Below are 15,560 nucleotides of genomic sequence, written 5' to 3' on the forward strand. Positions count from 1 at the left end.
GGATTTTTAGATAGTGTATCAGTCCCTAGATTATATAAAATCTGTTTCTCAGCCCCATTAAGTTTTGTGCATCAGCAATGAATTATCAAGCTAGATGGTGGGCTAGACACCTGTGAGGCTGAAGTATAAACCTTCATATAAAACTGTTTATTGTTCTCTGCCCAGTGAGACATAGTAATATTCTTCCTTTTTTCACTTGATATGGGCAAATCATCATGTCATCGCCTAGTTAAATCTGATGCAGAAGAACCTTCATTGAAAAGCTACCTTGTTGCCTCTTGATAGAAGTGACTCCTAAATATTTGCATGCTTCCGGTTGTGTTGACATTCCCACAGCAGGAACAAAGACCTTGAGAGAACAATTCAACAAATGAACTGAATATTTATTTTTCTCTCCCTCTATGATTTCTTGGAAAGATTGGAATGAGGTTTATTTTTGGAATTAACAGAGAGAAAGAGAGAGAGAGGAGGGAGGGAGGGAGAGGGGGGGGACTTCAATGTCTTGGGTATAAAAATGAACTAAAGGTCAGAAAAATAAACAATGAAAATATGGTGGTTTAATTTTGGCAAGCAATTGAGGGAGGTAGACCTCTCTTCTTTGGTTTTCCAGTAAAGAAACAGAAGGGGAACTGCAAACAGAGATGAGGTGAGGGTCTGAGAAAGATCCTTTCCTTTCGTCTCAAGCAGGGGTGGGTTTCAAATTTTTTAGCAACTGGTTCTGTGGGTGTGGCTTAAGTGGTGGGCATGGCTTGGTGGTCACATTATTGGCTGGGCGTGGCCAACTCAATATCACTCACATTGAGGCACGCATCTCCTCTCTTGGCCTCTCATGACTGTGGGGATGCTGCAATAGTCGTAAGTGTGAAAAATGGTCATAAGTCACTTTTTTCAGTGCCATTGTAACTTTGAATGGTCACTCCACACAAAGTACCAGCAAAGGAGGGGAAAAAAACTCCAGAGAAGTTCCTGAGACAGAAAGTCTAGTCCTGCCAAGAATGGAATAAGGGTTAGCGGAGAGGCAGTTTCTGTAAGCAACACCAGAACGTTTCCTTCCTGCCTTCCTAACAGGATTAGGCCAGTAATTTCTTCTAACAACCGGTTCTCTGAACTGCTTAGAAAGTTAACAACTGCTTCTAAAGAATAGGTGCGAACTGGTAGAATCCCACTCCTGCTCTCAAGTTGAGAATAGTCACCAGGAGGTTAAAACAAAATACCAAATCTTCTCTGGGATCAATTAGCTGAGCTGATTTTCTCTCATGGAAAGCCTACTTGGAATCTTGTTGGACAAAGGATATGTCATACAACTACAGATAGATTATTTGACAAGAAATGCAAGATTTCTTTCTTGGAGACTGTCCAGTGTGAACAGACAGCTTTTCCAGGGCAATTGTGGATTTGGTTTTATTCTTCAACGTAATTATTTACATGTAATAAACGATGCTGCACAGCCTCCTCAAAGTGGCACATCCCCCCAAGATGTATTCAGACTTCAACTTTCAAAATTCTCAGCCAGCAAATCAGTGTGTTGGAAAGTGGTTTTAAGAATTGTCTCATGGTCTCATTATGAAAATGCTCAAAGCCATATCACAACGAAGGAGGATTCGAGTATTTTCATAATGAGACCATGTTTATTTTGCTTTCAGAGCGAGACTACCACAGTTTGTGTGATAAACTGCCAATTGGACGTCTGCTGTTCCGGCAGTTTTGTGACACACGACTAGAACTCAAGCGCTGTGTCAAGTTCCTGGATGCTGTGGTAAGCACAACTCAAAAGGAGTACCTGATGGGGATGAGGGCACTGATTGCACATTTTTGCATTTGGGGATCCTACAGCGCATCCATTTCAAATTGTGCGCATAGCCCTGCTGCTACTTCCTTGTTCTGCTCTATTGAGAGCAGAGTCTAGTGTTACACCTGAAACGTACTGCAACAGTGGATTCTCCTCAAGAGATCCTGAATATTGTCCCTGACCTGTCTCTCTTTACATAGAACAGCCATTTTGAATCTTTTAAGCTGTGTTTTGATTTCTAGCAGGGATCTGTAACAATGGTGCCGCTTGCTCTCATTTCAGGCCGAGTATGAAGTGACCCCAGATGAAAAACGGAAAGAATGTGGGAAGCGCTTGATTGAAGTGTATTTGAATCCTAAGGTGAGAGGTTTCTCTGGTTGTGGCAGCCAAGCAAAGGAACCAAGGGACTCATTGTGAGTTATTCTAATAATAAGCTAGGCTTTGGGAAGAGCCTTAGTGAGAACTCTAATCATCTTCTTTCGGGGCTTTGTGGTGTGTGTGTCTGTGTGTGTATGCCTCTGTGTGTGTGTGTAGATTGCCTGGATGGTCACAACCCGGCCATCTTGAGACGATTGTGATGATGGTGCAAGTACCTGTTTCAGCCCTTTCTTATTCAATGCCTGGTCCTTGTAAAATAGCAATTAATAATATTGATTGTCAATATCATTCATTGCCAAAGTTCCTGTCCTACAACAAACCGTAGAGATCTAGCAATACAAGGAGAAACACCAAGAGGATACAGTAATTGCTTCCTGCTTATTCCTGCTGCTGTCCTATCCCATTCCCTCCAGCCTCCACAATAATTCTGCCAGGGACTGGTGCTTCGGGAGGGGAATTGTCGCTTCTTGCAGAGGTGTGAATCCCTCATTTGACACTGATTCTTTGCCCTCAGAGTGAGGACCACGTCCCTGAAGTGCCCTTGGAGCTAGTGAACCTGTGTTCTGAGCAACTGGAACAGGAACCAAGTAAAGAACTCTTTAAGGAATCTACCAAGTGAGTGGAGAGAATAGGTTGAATTTAATTAATGCTCTGTATATTTTCCTGGACAATAACTGGTCACCCAACAAGATCTAAGCTTGCTCTTCACCAAAAGCATGGAGAATTTGTTACTGATAAATTTTAGAACTTGTCCTATAGTGTTATTCGTTTCTCTGTCACAGAAGAGCTGCTAGGCAACCTAGAGCAAAACATCTTTGTGTACATCTTAATAAGTGATATTTAGATTATTAGCAGAGCTGATGAAGTTTTGATAACAAGTGGAAAAGAATAGATCCTGACCTTAGGTTTCAGATCCAGATATTTTCTTTGGGGCCATACTCTTTGTCCCTGGAAAACACTATACCTTCATTAGATAGCTGAGGGTATACTCCACCAAAGTAAGCCAATTGGCAACCTGATTAGCAACCATATTAGAGATTTCTTAGACACTGTGTGTCCATTATATTGATTTCAAGAGAGGCAGGGCATATAGAAATAAGGAAATTCTATATCTCAAACCTCTTATATTATCTGGTAATAAGTACAGGCCCAAATTTGTCTAGCAAGGATCTTCTAACCTTCTACTGCTTCTGTCAAAAAAGTTTTATCAAATGGGTAATGAATCAATAGACTCCTGCTCTTTCTATAAATGAGAATCACTTTCCTAATGCTATCTAAGTTGAGTGTTATATCTTTGGCTTTCCTGCAGGGTAATGTCTTTGGAATAGCCTTGGCCACATAAATTATGGGTTTTCCTAATTTTGTGATGGTTTTCCACCTTGTGTCCAGTCAGGGTTTTTTTAACAAAGAAGCATCCGGCTCATTCATCATCCTTATTTTTATGCATGGTGGTGACTTCAATTTCCCTAAGAGGATCTAGTTCCTTTTCTAGGCTCATCCATGACTACCTTAGTGTGGCACCTTTCGCAGACTATCTTGACAGTGTTTATTTCAACCGCTTCCTGCAGTGGAAGTATCTGGAAAGGTAAATCTTTGTTATGGACTCTATGGTACTTGTGATCCACCTTCTTTGGGCCGATTGTTTATACAATATATAATTTAAATAGCCCATTTCCTTCCCTTAACAATATTCCTGACTGTTGGGTGGGTGGGGGAGCAGTGGTGGGATTCAATTTTTTTTTACTACTGGTTCTGTCGGCGTGGCTTGGTGGGCCTGGCAGGGGAAGGATACTGTAATATCTCCAGTCAGAGATAGTATTTGCCAGTTCTCCAAACTACTCAAAATCTCCACTCTCCAGAACTGGTCAGAACCTGCTGAATACCACCTCTGAGGGGGAATCTTGGTCACATAACAAAAATGAATCCAATCCTCATCAGGATTTTTCCTCATTAGCCTGCTAATGATTCCTTTTTTATTCCAGTTCGTTGGGCTAATAAATAAAAACTTGCTTGCATGTTGTATTGATCAAAAGAGAATAGAATTAACACTTAACCTTTCTAATGGGTAACTGATCTTTCTTTTTCTCTAAGGCGGCATGTAACCAAGAACACTTTCCGTCAATACCGTGTGCTAGGGAAGGGAGGCTTTGGAGAGGTATGTAATTTGACCAGCCCCATGGAAGTAGCCCCCTTGCCTGCTTTTGGGAACCTACCGTATGGAATAATTTTCTGTTTCTGAAGAAGAACTCCACAAGAATGTGATCTTGGTTATTTGAGCTGCTGGTGATCACAAGTACCTGTCTGAATAGCATGATTGATATGCTAAGCATTTTAAAGCCCTTTCTTGCTGCTTCCTACATTTGATGTCCCAAACTTTGCAACCAAGGAAATACTAATGGCTGCAAAATACGAAAACCTTCGTCAAGAAAGAGATCTTAGCCCATTTATTTACATTTAAGCTTTATTCTCAGCAAGAAGGCCACGAATTCATTTTTTGTTTTGCAGTAAAAACCAAGGCTTTTGTGATGGGAGTCAATAAACCATTTAATCGTTAAGATATCTCAGCATTTTTACTTGAAGATATCAAAGTAATGACTTCAGGATTCAATAAACCACTTAACTGATAAAGCTGATAAAATCCCTGTGAACTGCCGAAACCATCACCCTTAATTTCTTCCTTTCAAGGTTTGTGCTTGCCAGGTGCGGGCCACCGGAAAGATGTATGCTTGCAAAAAGCTTGAGAAAAAACGAATAAAAAAGCGGAAAGGAGAAGCCATGGCCTTAAATGAGAAGCAGATACTGGAGAAAGTGAACAGTAGGTTTGTAGTAAGTACATAGGAACTGCTTTACTTCTGCCCGGGGCTTGAGAAAGGGTTGGTCATACAATTACTTGCTGCCCATTCACTAAATCTCTGCTCCATGATGGGCAGAGGCTAAGGCAGGGCTTCAAACTCGTGGCCTGTAGGCTGGATGTGTCATGCATTGGCCACACCCCATGGCCAGTTTAGCAAAGGCGGGGAAAGTCATGATACATGACTTTGCCGTGACGTGAGTTTGACCCACTTTCCTTCCATTTTGCACTTGCATTTAACAAAATGATGGCAAAACTCTTCCATGTCTTTAGTCCCAGTGTCAATGTGTAGCCCCCGAAACTTAGGCTACATAGGTAGGCTTATCTGCATGGGTCCTGTCCTCCCCATCTGATTCTAAATTAGGCCATATTTGATGGGAGAGAATACACAATTGGCCTTGCCTGCGATCTGCTGACTTTCTACTGCAGCTTTTATTGAAACCAGTTCAAGATCTCAAAGGGGATGCACAGCGATAACTGAGTAACCTTATTTCACTGAATAGAAACCAATTGAACTGTGCCTTATTGCAGTGATCTCTTTGTATTTGGCGTTTTCACTACTCCTACTGTTTTCTCCATTGTTTTTAGTTCCTCTGCACCACTTAACTTTACATTAAACTTTATAGCTGACAGTTAGCTATTAACTACCATTAATGCCTGGTTGAGTAACATCTTGTTCCAAGAGCTTTTTCTGTCTCTGTATATCTAGGATTTTTGTAAGGTGAATAATCAGCACAGTTCTTCGTATTTGTATCTGGGTGCTGTGCTTTCTGGAGCTATTTTAGGTTTGTTTTAGTCCTGAAACGATCTGATTTTATTGTAGGTGAGTTTGGCCTATGCCTATGAAACAAAAGATGCTCTGTGCTTGGTTCTGACTCTCATGAATGGTGGAGACCTGAAGTTCCACATCTACCACATGGGAGAAGCAGGATTTGAAGAGCCACGGGCTGTTTTCTATGCGGCTGAAATCTGCTGTGGCTTGGAAGATCTCCACCGAGAGAGGATAGTTTACAGGTGAGAATGCAGCTATCTTCTCAGCAGAGCTGGAACTCAGCTGGAGATCATCTCAAGAATACTTTGAGTGCAGTTACTGTAAAATTAACAGCTATTGTTTAGAAACTGGGCAGATGCATTTTCTTCCTGAAGGAAGTAAAAATATGTGCTGGTGAAATCTAAGGAAAAGTAGTCCTGCCTAACCAATGTTCCATTTATCCGAGATATAGATAAATATGTTGTGTGAACATCTTGATGACATTATTCTTATAAATCCATGTTCCTCACCAGGGACTTGAAGCCAGAGAATATTCTACTGGATGATCATGGTGAGTAAATGTTTTTCACAGACGGATTGATCCCCTCCATGAGAAAGTTGATGCTACCCAACCCCACTTTGATAGCAAGTGAGGGAAATCCTGTAAACAAGGCATTCTCATGACTCCTTTTTCCCTAACAAGGTCACATCCGCATTTCTGACCTGGGACTTGCTGTTCATGTTCCAGAAGGACAGACAATAAAAGGCCGGGTTGGAACTGTTGGCTACATGGGTGAGTATCCAAGAAGGGCTCTGGAATGTTGACTGGAAACTATGGAAATCATGAAGCCCATCCAAGCAAGGACAGAATATTTTGTCACAACCTAACAGGGCAAAACAGGTGAATGTCATCCTAAAGGGCATCTGGGCTTAAGTTTGAATAACTGGTAGAAAGTGGTCGCATACGTTCGATCTGCAGGGCAGAATAAGGAAATGCATTTGTCGCTTCATTTGCTTCTATTTTGACAATAACTTGCTTGATCCAAATATTTCTCCTTCAGGGTTACCTTTGGACTCCTAGTATTGTTTGTTTTGTGGAGCCAACAGAAATATTACACTACTGGTAAAACAAATAAATCCCTAATGTTTCTGCAGATCTGTAAGCAGACCTGTTGAAGAAGCTGAGGCAGGTACTTGGGAAAGTGTTTTCAGATTGCCCAGAAATAAACTTTCATTTCAAACTTCGGACTGTGGAGAATTTTTAAATATTCAGCTGCAGGGTTGAGTAGAAATGTAGCAGCATTCCTTCCTGAAACATCAGTACCCAAACCCAGATGCTCTGAATTAGAATAACTCAAACAAGCAGAATTCCGTTTGCTGTCAACTACTTTTTGCGCATTCTATGTCCCAAACCATCCGGGGATTACAGACTAGAAATATAATTGTAGTTGAGAAGAAAATATTCAGAAAATATTCAAACTGGCTTGCATTCATCTTCTGAATGTTTTAAAAGATATCCCTAAAAGATTGATTACTTCGTACTGCTTAGATGGAGGAGAAGGAATTAATAGTTTTGTAATAATGTTGTGCAAACAGTATGGAAAGGTTGCAGCCTGTAATAGGATACAGAAAGAGTATTCATCTTGCACCACTACCACCCACAGTATAGTAAATATGAAGCTGGGAAAACACAGTACTTTTAGCCAGAGTGCATTAGATTAATTAATCCTGGAAAGTTATTCTTATATTGAACTGAATTGCTAATATGTTACATTTGGTGTTCTGTATGTTCATCAGCAATGGCTCTTCAACATTTCAGGCTTTTGTAGCCCTATCTGGTACCAAAACACAGGTATTGGTTAGGAGATACTTGGTTTGGTACTGCCAGGAATTGATTATAAGATAAGGGCTTAGAGATAGATGATACCTTTCTTCAAAAATAAGCCTGGGTCTTATAATAATTTTGCTCTAAAAGATGCATTAGGGCTTATTTTCAGATTAGGGTTTATTTTGGGGGAAATACAGTACTAAATGTGTTGGTCTGATTGACAATCTTAGCTGGGGCTTATTTTGGGGGTAGGGCTTAAATTATGATCAGCCTGAAAAATCATGCTAAGGCTTATTTTCCGATTGGGTCTTATTTTCAAGGAAACAGGATGGAGAGAGGGAGGGAGAGAAAGAGACAGAGGGAGGGAGATGATTTGCATGTAAAACATTGCTACACTCAGTGAGCTTTGGAGCTTTTCTGTACGAGAAGCAGTGATAGAGTCCCAGGACAGTCAGAAGAGGAATCAGCCTAGAGTCTCTACTTGTCACAGATTAAGTCCAACCCTTCTTGAATTCTGTTAGCTCTTATCTAGCACCAAAATAATGCTATCTGTTAGTTGAGTAGATTCCTGTGCATAGGCATGAGCAATAAATCAATTTAATTGAAAGTTAATGTGCGCCCCTAGTTTTTGCATCGGACATTTCCCTAAGATCAGATCCCATATAAGTAAAGATTGTATAAAGATCTGGTTCCAATGGTTCTTTCTGCAGCTCCTGAAGTTGTGAAGAATGAACGGTACACATTCAGCCCAGACTGGTGGGCTTTCGGATGCCTGCTCTATGAGATGATTGAGGGCCAGTCTCCATTCCAGCAGCGCAGGAAGAAGATCAAGCGTGAAGAAGTGGAACGTCTGGTGAAGGAAGTCCAGGAAGAGTATTCTGAGAAATTCTCACCTGCCTCCCGCTCACTGTGTTCCATGGTACGTGTGCTGCCTCTTTTTGACCATCAGGCACAATTAGAATTTGCAACATAATAAACCCTTTCCTTTTCAAAGGTATTGGTGCTTGATGGAAACTATAATATAATTAAAACTGAATTTGCTATTTTGGCTTATTCCAGAATGGGTTCAGCCAAAAACAAAAATCAAGGATTTTTACTATATGTGTGAAATTGTTTTTTAAAAAAACATGAACAAAAGTACTTTTGATGTAGTTTGGTAGCCAGTTAACTGCAAGAATTTCAGTTCATCATCCTTCATCAAACCATTCCTTGGTTTTTAACCACATACTAAATCATGGGTTATTGGTTAATAGATTCTAAACCATTAAAGATAGTTTATAGATCAGAGGCTATGTATCACCCTCGTAAGCTGAAGCAAAACATACTATATATTAAAGTTATCTGCAAACCTGTATTTAGACTAGTATATAGAACAATCTTGCTGCAATTGTGGTGTACATCTCAACATATGAACTAATCCTACCTGACATTTACCTGTCAGAAAGCAGTTAAATCCTTTGTATCCTTGTATAAACTCGTATAGACATTTATTCTGAAACTTTCCTTTGTTTAGAAAGCAACCTGATTTCCCAGTTTAGGAATCAGTAAATAAATAGCCATTGTTTCAAATATCCTTTCTGAACATTTTTGACTAACAAGAGAGAGGCACGGAAGAAGGAAGGATAGAAGGTGAAATCAAGTTCCCACTGTGGGAAACTGTAGTCAGTTTCCCTGACTAGCATGCATATCTGTCTCAAATCAGAGGGAAAATGCTTAGGTATCAACCATCTACATGTCCCTCACCATAATAGTTTAATACCACCTTGTGATATTAAATTAATAACCCCTTTCTGACCCACTTTCATTAGATATCCCAAGAAGATGCATAAGGTTTTTGTGGATTTTAGTTCTGTGTTTAACACAATTCTTCCACATAGACATAGACCTCCTCAGCCCTTATTCTTAACACTGGTACATCACAGGGTTGTGTGTTGAGTCCCTTACTCTATACTCTTTATGTGCATGACTGCATTCCCACTCACAGCAGTAATACTATTGCTAAATTGCAGATGATACAACAGTGGGGGATGAGTCTGCCTACCGAGATGAGGTGGGTCGGTTGCTTTCGTGGTATGGAGACAGTAACTTGGTCCTCAACACTAATAAAACCAAGGAGCTTATAGTGGATTATAGAAGGAACAGATCAGACATCCAGCCCTTGCTTATCAATGGAGACTGAGTGGAGCAAGTGGCTAGTTTTAAGTTTCTGGGTGTTACCATAAAAGAGGACCTGACCTGGGGTGCTCACATTGCAGCTCTGATCAAAAGGGCCCAGCAGAGATTATACTACCTGAGGCTTCTCAGAAAACAACAACTGAATAAAAAACGGCTGGTGACCTTCTACCACTGCACCATAGAGAGCATTTTAACATACTGCACCTCTGTATGGTTTGCCAATTGCACCGTGGCAGATAGGAAAGTACTCCAGAGGGTTAACATCATTGCCCAGAAGATCATTGGTTGCCCTCTCCCCTCTTTGGAAGAGCTTTATAGCTCCCACTGCCTTAAGAACGTTCAAAACATTCTCAAATATCCATCTCATCCTTGGAAGCCTTTTTTTGAACTATTACCATCTGGCAGAGGGTACAGAATAATAAAAATAAGGACAAATAGGCTGAAAAACAGCTTCTATCCCAGAGCAAATTTTTAAATTCTGCTCTATAGTGCAGTATTGGTGTGGTATCGGGGGTTTCCGGTTCAATGTATGAAGGGTGAAGGATGTGTGGTTGTGTCTATTTTCATGGTCATGGTCATGGTCATGGTCATGATGGGCATTGAAAATGGTGTTTGATTTCATTGTATGAGGTGCAATGACAATAAAGTAAACTAAACTAAACTGATCTTGATGTTGTCTTGAAACTGTAATTGCAGTGGGTGAGGAAGACTGAAAGGCTCTTAGCTATCAAATAGTGAGGCATAAATGTTAGGAAAGAAAATAATTCTATAATTTAATTCCTATTTAGTGACTGTCTCATTCCATTCACTAAAACCTATGACACAGATGAAAAGTAATTTTGCCAGCAGTCCTCATATTTATGACCCAGGCCTGTAAAGCAAAGAAAAGCCAAAGTAAATTCATAAGCAGAGTTGCCATTTTATTTAGCAATAGCTTCATTTAACAACCAAGTTGCCCATCCCTGTTGTGGCTGCTAAATAAAGACTACCTATATACTTATGGTCTGTGAAGAGGCCTAAAAGACTAGGGAAATAAAGCAGGCAAAAGACTCACTTTTACCACCTGAAGATGATCCTCCAGCTATGTTTCCCCAGGCAGGCAATGTTTGGTCACTATGATTCATGCATTAGGGGAGAAGCTCTCCCTGGGACTGGTCTGAAGGCTATAACTAACGCAAAATGGAATGGTTGGGTTCCTCATTGGGGTGCTTTATGTGTACGTGTCCTTAGTTGCCAGTGAGCCTGATTCAAGGGACTAAAATATAAATTCTAAAAGAGCATCTCCTAATACCGTGATGGCGAACCTATGGCACATGTGTCACAAGAGGCATGCAGAGTCATTTGTGCTGGCACGCGAGCCGCAGGCAAACTTACCTCATTGCGCATGCACACGCCTCATAGCTGATTTTGGGGGGAGGTTGGTTTGAGGCCCTTTTTGGCCTCCCAGAGGCTTGGAAAAAGCCTCTGCAAGGCTTCTCAGGCTGAATTATAGTCCTGTTTCATCACTTCCTATAATACTGGAAGTGACAAAACAGGCCTATAATTCGGCTTGAAAAGCCTTGCAGAGGCTTTTTCCAAGCCTCTGGGAGGCCAAAAAAGACCTCAGACCAGCTGAAAAATCAGCTGTGAGGCGCAGTGCAGGTAAGGGGGTGGGGATGGGATTGTGCGTGCATGCACAGGGGGCATGGGGAGGGGGGCACGCAATGTATTTTGGGTGCTGGCATGTGAGTGCGGGTGCGCGGGTGAGCATGCAATTTTTGGCACAGGAGCCAAAAAAGGTAGCCACCACTGTCCTAATACATTAGCCTTCAGACATCTGCTCTTTCCTGTGATTTGCAGATTAGCAGTTGGTGTCATTGCCGAGATGGTCCCTCTCAACAAAGGACCTTGTCACGTACAGTCACTTCCCCTCTTGATAAGTCAAACATTCCTGCATTTTAGGTATATTTTGGTTGGCCTTCCTTAATTTTCCCCATCCACTGTTGCCTCTTGTATTTTTTACTGCATTGTTTTAAGGTTTTTTTTTAAAGTGAAAAATGATGTATTTGTTATAACGTATTTGTGTATTTGTTGTAAATCATGTTGGGTTTTTTAAAGGTTTATAAATATCTAATAAGTTACTACATGGTGCACCATTTTTTTATTTTATGGTAAATAATGGTAAGGACGTAAAAGAAGAAGTGCAGATCAAGGCTGATTTTATAATCAGCCAAAAATATAACAGGAGTTTTGGGATTAGCAAAAACCAGAACAAAAAAAACAGTCTACAACGAAGACTTCAAGTTTTATGTCAGTGTTTCCCTCCCCCCGCCCCCCAAAAAAAACCAGTTTTAATGGATTTAATGTGGGTTAAATTTATTCCCCTTTTAATGGAAGCTGCATAACTTTATAGTGGCGGCTTATGTTTGATCTTCCTGTGCTACATTTTAGCTCTTGTGCAAAGATCCCTTGGAACGGCTGGGGTGTAGAGGGTGCGGTGCTCAAGAGGTGAAAGACCACCCTCTCTTTAAACATCTGAATTTCAAGCGACTGGAAGCTGGGATGCTGGACCCTCCCTTTAAACCCGATGTGAGTTGAAAATGCATGTAGGGGGTAGCCCATTCTGTGCTCTTATAATATTGTTTGCTATTTTAAATGTAAGAAATTAATAACCCACCCTTCTATCCACATTTTTCTATATTCCTTCTAGCCCCAAGCTATTTATTGCAAAGACGTCCTGGATATTGAGCAGTTTTCCACAGTCAAAGGGGTAGAGTTAGAACCAACGGACCATGACTTCTATCATAAATTTGCAACAGGAAGTGTCCCTATTCCCTGGCAAAATGAGGTAGGTTTTCTTCTGAGAAATGATGCTTCTGAAAGGAGAATTTAAAAAACACCAACAGGTTATCTGCTTTTGCCACAAGAACTGGCACTGTTAGCTGATTTTGGATGCAGGTGGCTCTGAGAAACAAGTGGGTAAACGTAGCAAAACTATAGTAAGTTCTGAAATTGTTATCATTATTTACTTTGTAGATGATAGATACAGAATGTTTCAAGGAACTGAATGTATTTGGTCCAGATGGCACCCTACCTCCTGATCTGGACTGGAAAGGGCAGCAGCCTCCCCCACCTAAAAAGGGTCTGCTCCAGCGTCTCTTCAGCCGACAGGTAATTCATCTGACAAGTGAGAGTGAGATTGCCTGAGCTGGAGATCTCATTTGCCTTGAGGTGCATTTGTTTGGGATGGTCCCCTTCAGCTCTTCCCATTAGGTATTTTCTGCAGCTGTTCATCTCAGCTTTCCCAGCACATCCTCTTGGAGCATCTCTAGGACGTAGTTAATTTACAACATAGGAGAATATTTGTAGTTCAGGGTTGATATGAGGAGTCCTGCCCTCTGAGCTTGGTTGTTTTCTTGCAGATGTTTCATCACCCAAACTAGGTAACATCATCAGTGCAGTACAGTTAAAATGTCGTTGATTGGCAAGATCCTTAAAGTGTGAGTCCTTAATACGCAAAGCAACTTATTCTCAGAATGATTTAGGTTTAGTAAGCAACAGGTTTCAGTTTGCAAGAGTGAATTTGAGTGTGACTGGCAGCAAAATGCAATTATTTTAGGTTTGTTTGATTTGGGTTGGTAACTAACAAACAATCTTGTTCCTTTTAATTGTATTAGTCTTATGACCCTTGACAAACAAAAGAAAAATATTTATCTTCATTTTTATATATATCTTTATCATGCCTTTCTGTTGAAAGCATTTTAAGCCAATGTACAACAACTATAAAGCCAATTAAACCACAGAAATATTGTCAGATTATTACACCAAAGGATATAATATGCTATTTGTTAACCATAAAATGAAATTGCTAAAAGCAGTTTAGCAAAGCAGGATTGAAAAAAATATTTCTGTTAATTTGTGTTCCTGAAATAGAGCTAGAATCAATTGCATTTCTTAAGGAAGACCATTTCACACTTCAGAGGGGTAGCAAGAAGAAAACTTTTTGACAAATATCTAATAAACAATATTTGCAAATTATGTCATCTCAGGGCATCTTCTGTATATACCGATAACCAAACAAATTTATAAAGAAGCAGGGTGCCTTTTAAATAGTCATTTCATAAGTTTTTAAGGCTACTTTAAAGATGAATTACCTTGAACTGAGGACAGAAAACATTCAGCAATTATACAGATTTTTCAACATTGATATAATAGAGTGCTAATATTAATATTAAGTAACAGTCAAAAGCCTACATGCAACCTTTTATATAAGTTTCTGGATGCTTTTCACATGTTGCTGTAAAGAGCATAAATCATCATGCCAAATTATACCAGCCCAGTGAAGGTCACAGCTGGAACATTTAAATGTAATTGTGCAAACACTTCTTGCCAAAGTTACCAGTTTGCTCTTTTGGAGGGTTGCAACCTCTTTCAAAACAAGTACTCTCTGAACCAGACTTCCTCTTCAGCAGCAGAACTGGACTTACAAACTTGTTCCTTCTTATCAAGCCCAAGCAGGATTGAAGGATATGAGCTGTTTCCTTCATGCTAGTAGTTGCCCAAGGGTGATAGAGCTAAAGACCATCAGCATATGGGTGATATATCTCATTCCAGAATTCCAGGCAATCTTTTCCACATAGTTTCATGTATAAAACTATTCGTTGAATAAAGTGTGCCACATCACAAGCTCATCACAAGAGAAAAGCTTTGTTTATTGCCTCCTGCAACTTTTCATAATCTTCTTCATTTCCCATGACATTTATCTTTTTAGCTTGTTTAATCAGCAAGGAGGGGCAATGGTTAGATAAACATGTAATAGCCTTCACTGCTGTAGATTCCCTGCTCACCTCCTTAAGCTCAAAGGATTCCAAGAAAGCAGATAAGTAGTTGCCAGTTAATGTAATAAGTTGTATTCATTTAACCCATTATTAATTCAATTTAGTAATGGAGTCTCAGGCAGGGCGAATATTTTTTTATTTACCAGGAATGATCTAATTCTTCCGTAAAGGGAAGGTCAAATTAGGAATGATAGAAATAAGTCATTTTCATATTCCATACAAGCAGGCTTTAAATGAGACAGGACATTTCCTAAGCACCTTCAAGTGGCCGTTTTAATCCATTTGCTGTTTAGGGGAAAGTCAGTATTAGTAACAAGTCCAGAACAAATCATTATGCTATCAGACCATTAAATAAAGATAAATCAAAAGGCTTTTAATAGCACCTTTTTAAGCTAACTGATTTTACTAAAAGGCATAAACTTTGGAGCTTTACTTCATATAACTCTTCTTCCTTCAGAGTATCATTTCCATCCATCCAAATGAAGTGGTGTTCTATTGCATTACATATTTATTGGCACAAGTTGTTGATTGACATGAAATTCTGGGATATTCCTAACTAGACTTGGACATTTTATAGCCCCCGGGCCAAATCCAGCCCTTTGACTGTCCTTGTCTGGCCCTCATGAAATCAATCAGAATTTAGAAATCAAATGTAAATAAGTGTACACCATTCACACAATATAACTGCATTGTTTTCATTTTGAAGGCAGTTGCTATTTTCCCCCGCAATTTACATATGTGTGTGCATGCGTGCCTACGCACCTTCACAGTCCTATTGGTTCGACCCTCCACCACAGTCCCAATTTCTTTTGTGGCCCCTTGGGAAAATTAATTGCCCCCCCTTGCTCCTCCTTTAGCAAACTTGATGTGTTTGTTAAATTACCAAGACAAAGTAATCTGGGTTGATCTAGCATGAACCTCCAAAGTTGTTCCATGTTGCTTTAGAATTTGAAACAATTAGACAGCAGGTC

The 15,560-nt window shown here is 40.1% G+C and overlaps 1 protein-coding gene across 4 annotated transcripts in view; it reads left to right on the forward strand.

Moving 5' to 3' along the window:
* Nucleotides 1-15,560, forward strand: part of GRK6 (G protein-coupled receptor kinase 6) — a 37,804-nt gene that overhangs the window by 14,204 nt on the left and 8,040 nt on the right. For 3 of the 4 annotated variants that reach the window (XR_015741699.1, XM_026726314.2, XM_087924167.1), the window contains exons 3-15: nucleotides 1,644-1,756; nucleotides 2,072-2,149; nucleotides 2,682-2,782; nucleotides 3,660-3,752; nucleotides 4,259-4,322; nucleotides 4,853-4,993; nucleotides 5,842-6,032; nucleotides 6,303-6,340; nucleotides 6,473-6,562; nucleotides 8,308-8,516; nucleotides 12,203-12,340; nucleotides 12,462-12,599; nucleotides 12,788-12,922. Coding sequence is in view for 3 of the 4 variants with exons in the window: in XM_026726314.2 (XP_026582099.2) it covers nucleotides 1,644-1,756; nucleotides 2,072-2,149; nucleotides 2,682-2,782; nucleotides 3,660-3,752; nucleotides 4,259-4,322; nucleotides 4,853-4,993; nucleotides 5,842-6,032; nucleotides 6,303-6,340; nucleotides 6,473-6,562; nucleotides 8,308-8,516; nucleotides 12,203-12,340; nucleotides 12,462-12,599; nucleotides 12,788-12,922 (1,529 nt within the window). In the remaining variant the exon portion in view is untranslated. The remainder of the gene's footprint in view (nucleotides 1-1,643; nucleotides 1,757-2,071; nucleotides 2,150-2,681; nucleotides 2,783-3,659; nucleotides 3,753-4,258; nucleotides 4,323-4,852; nucleotides 4,994-5,841; nucleotides 6,033-6,302; nucleotides 6,341-6,472; nucleotides 6,563-8,307; nucleotides 8,517-12,202; nucleotides 12,341-12,461; nucleotides 12,600-12,787; nucleotides 12,923-15,560) is intronic. The other variant, XM_087924166.1, reaches the window with a different exon arrangement.

This window comes from Pseudonaja textilis, chromosome 2, assembly GCF_049901715.1.
Source record: "Pseudonaja textilis isolate UNSWEBS1 chromosome 2, rPseTex1.2, whole genome shotgun sequence".
In the NCBI taxonomy this organism is placed as follows: Eukaryota; Metazoa; Chordata; class Lepidosauria; order Squamata; family Elapidae; genus Pseudonaja; species Pseudonaja textilis.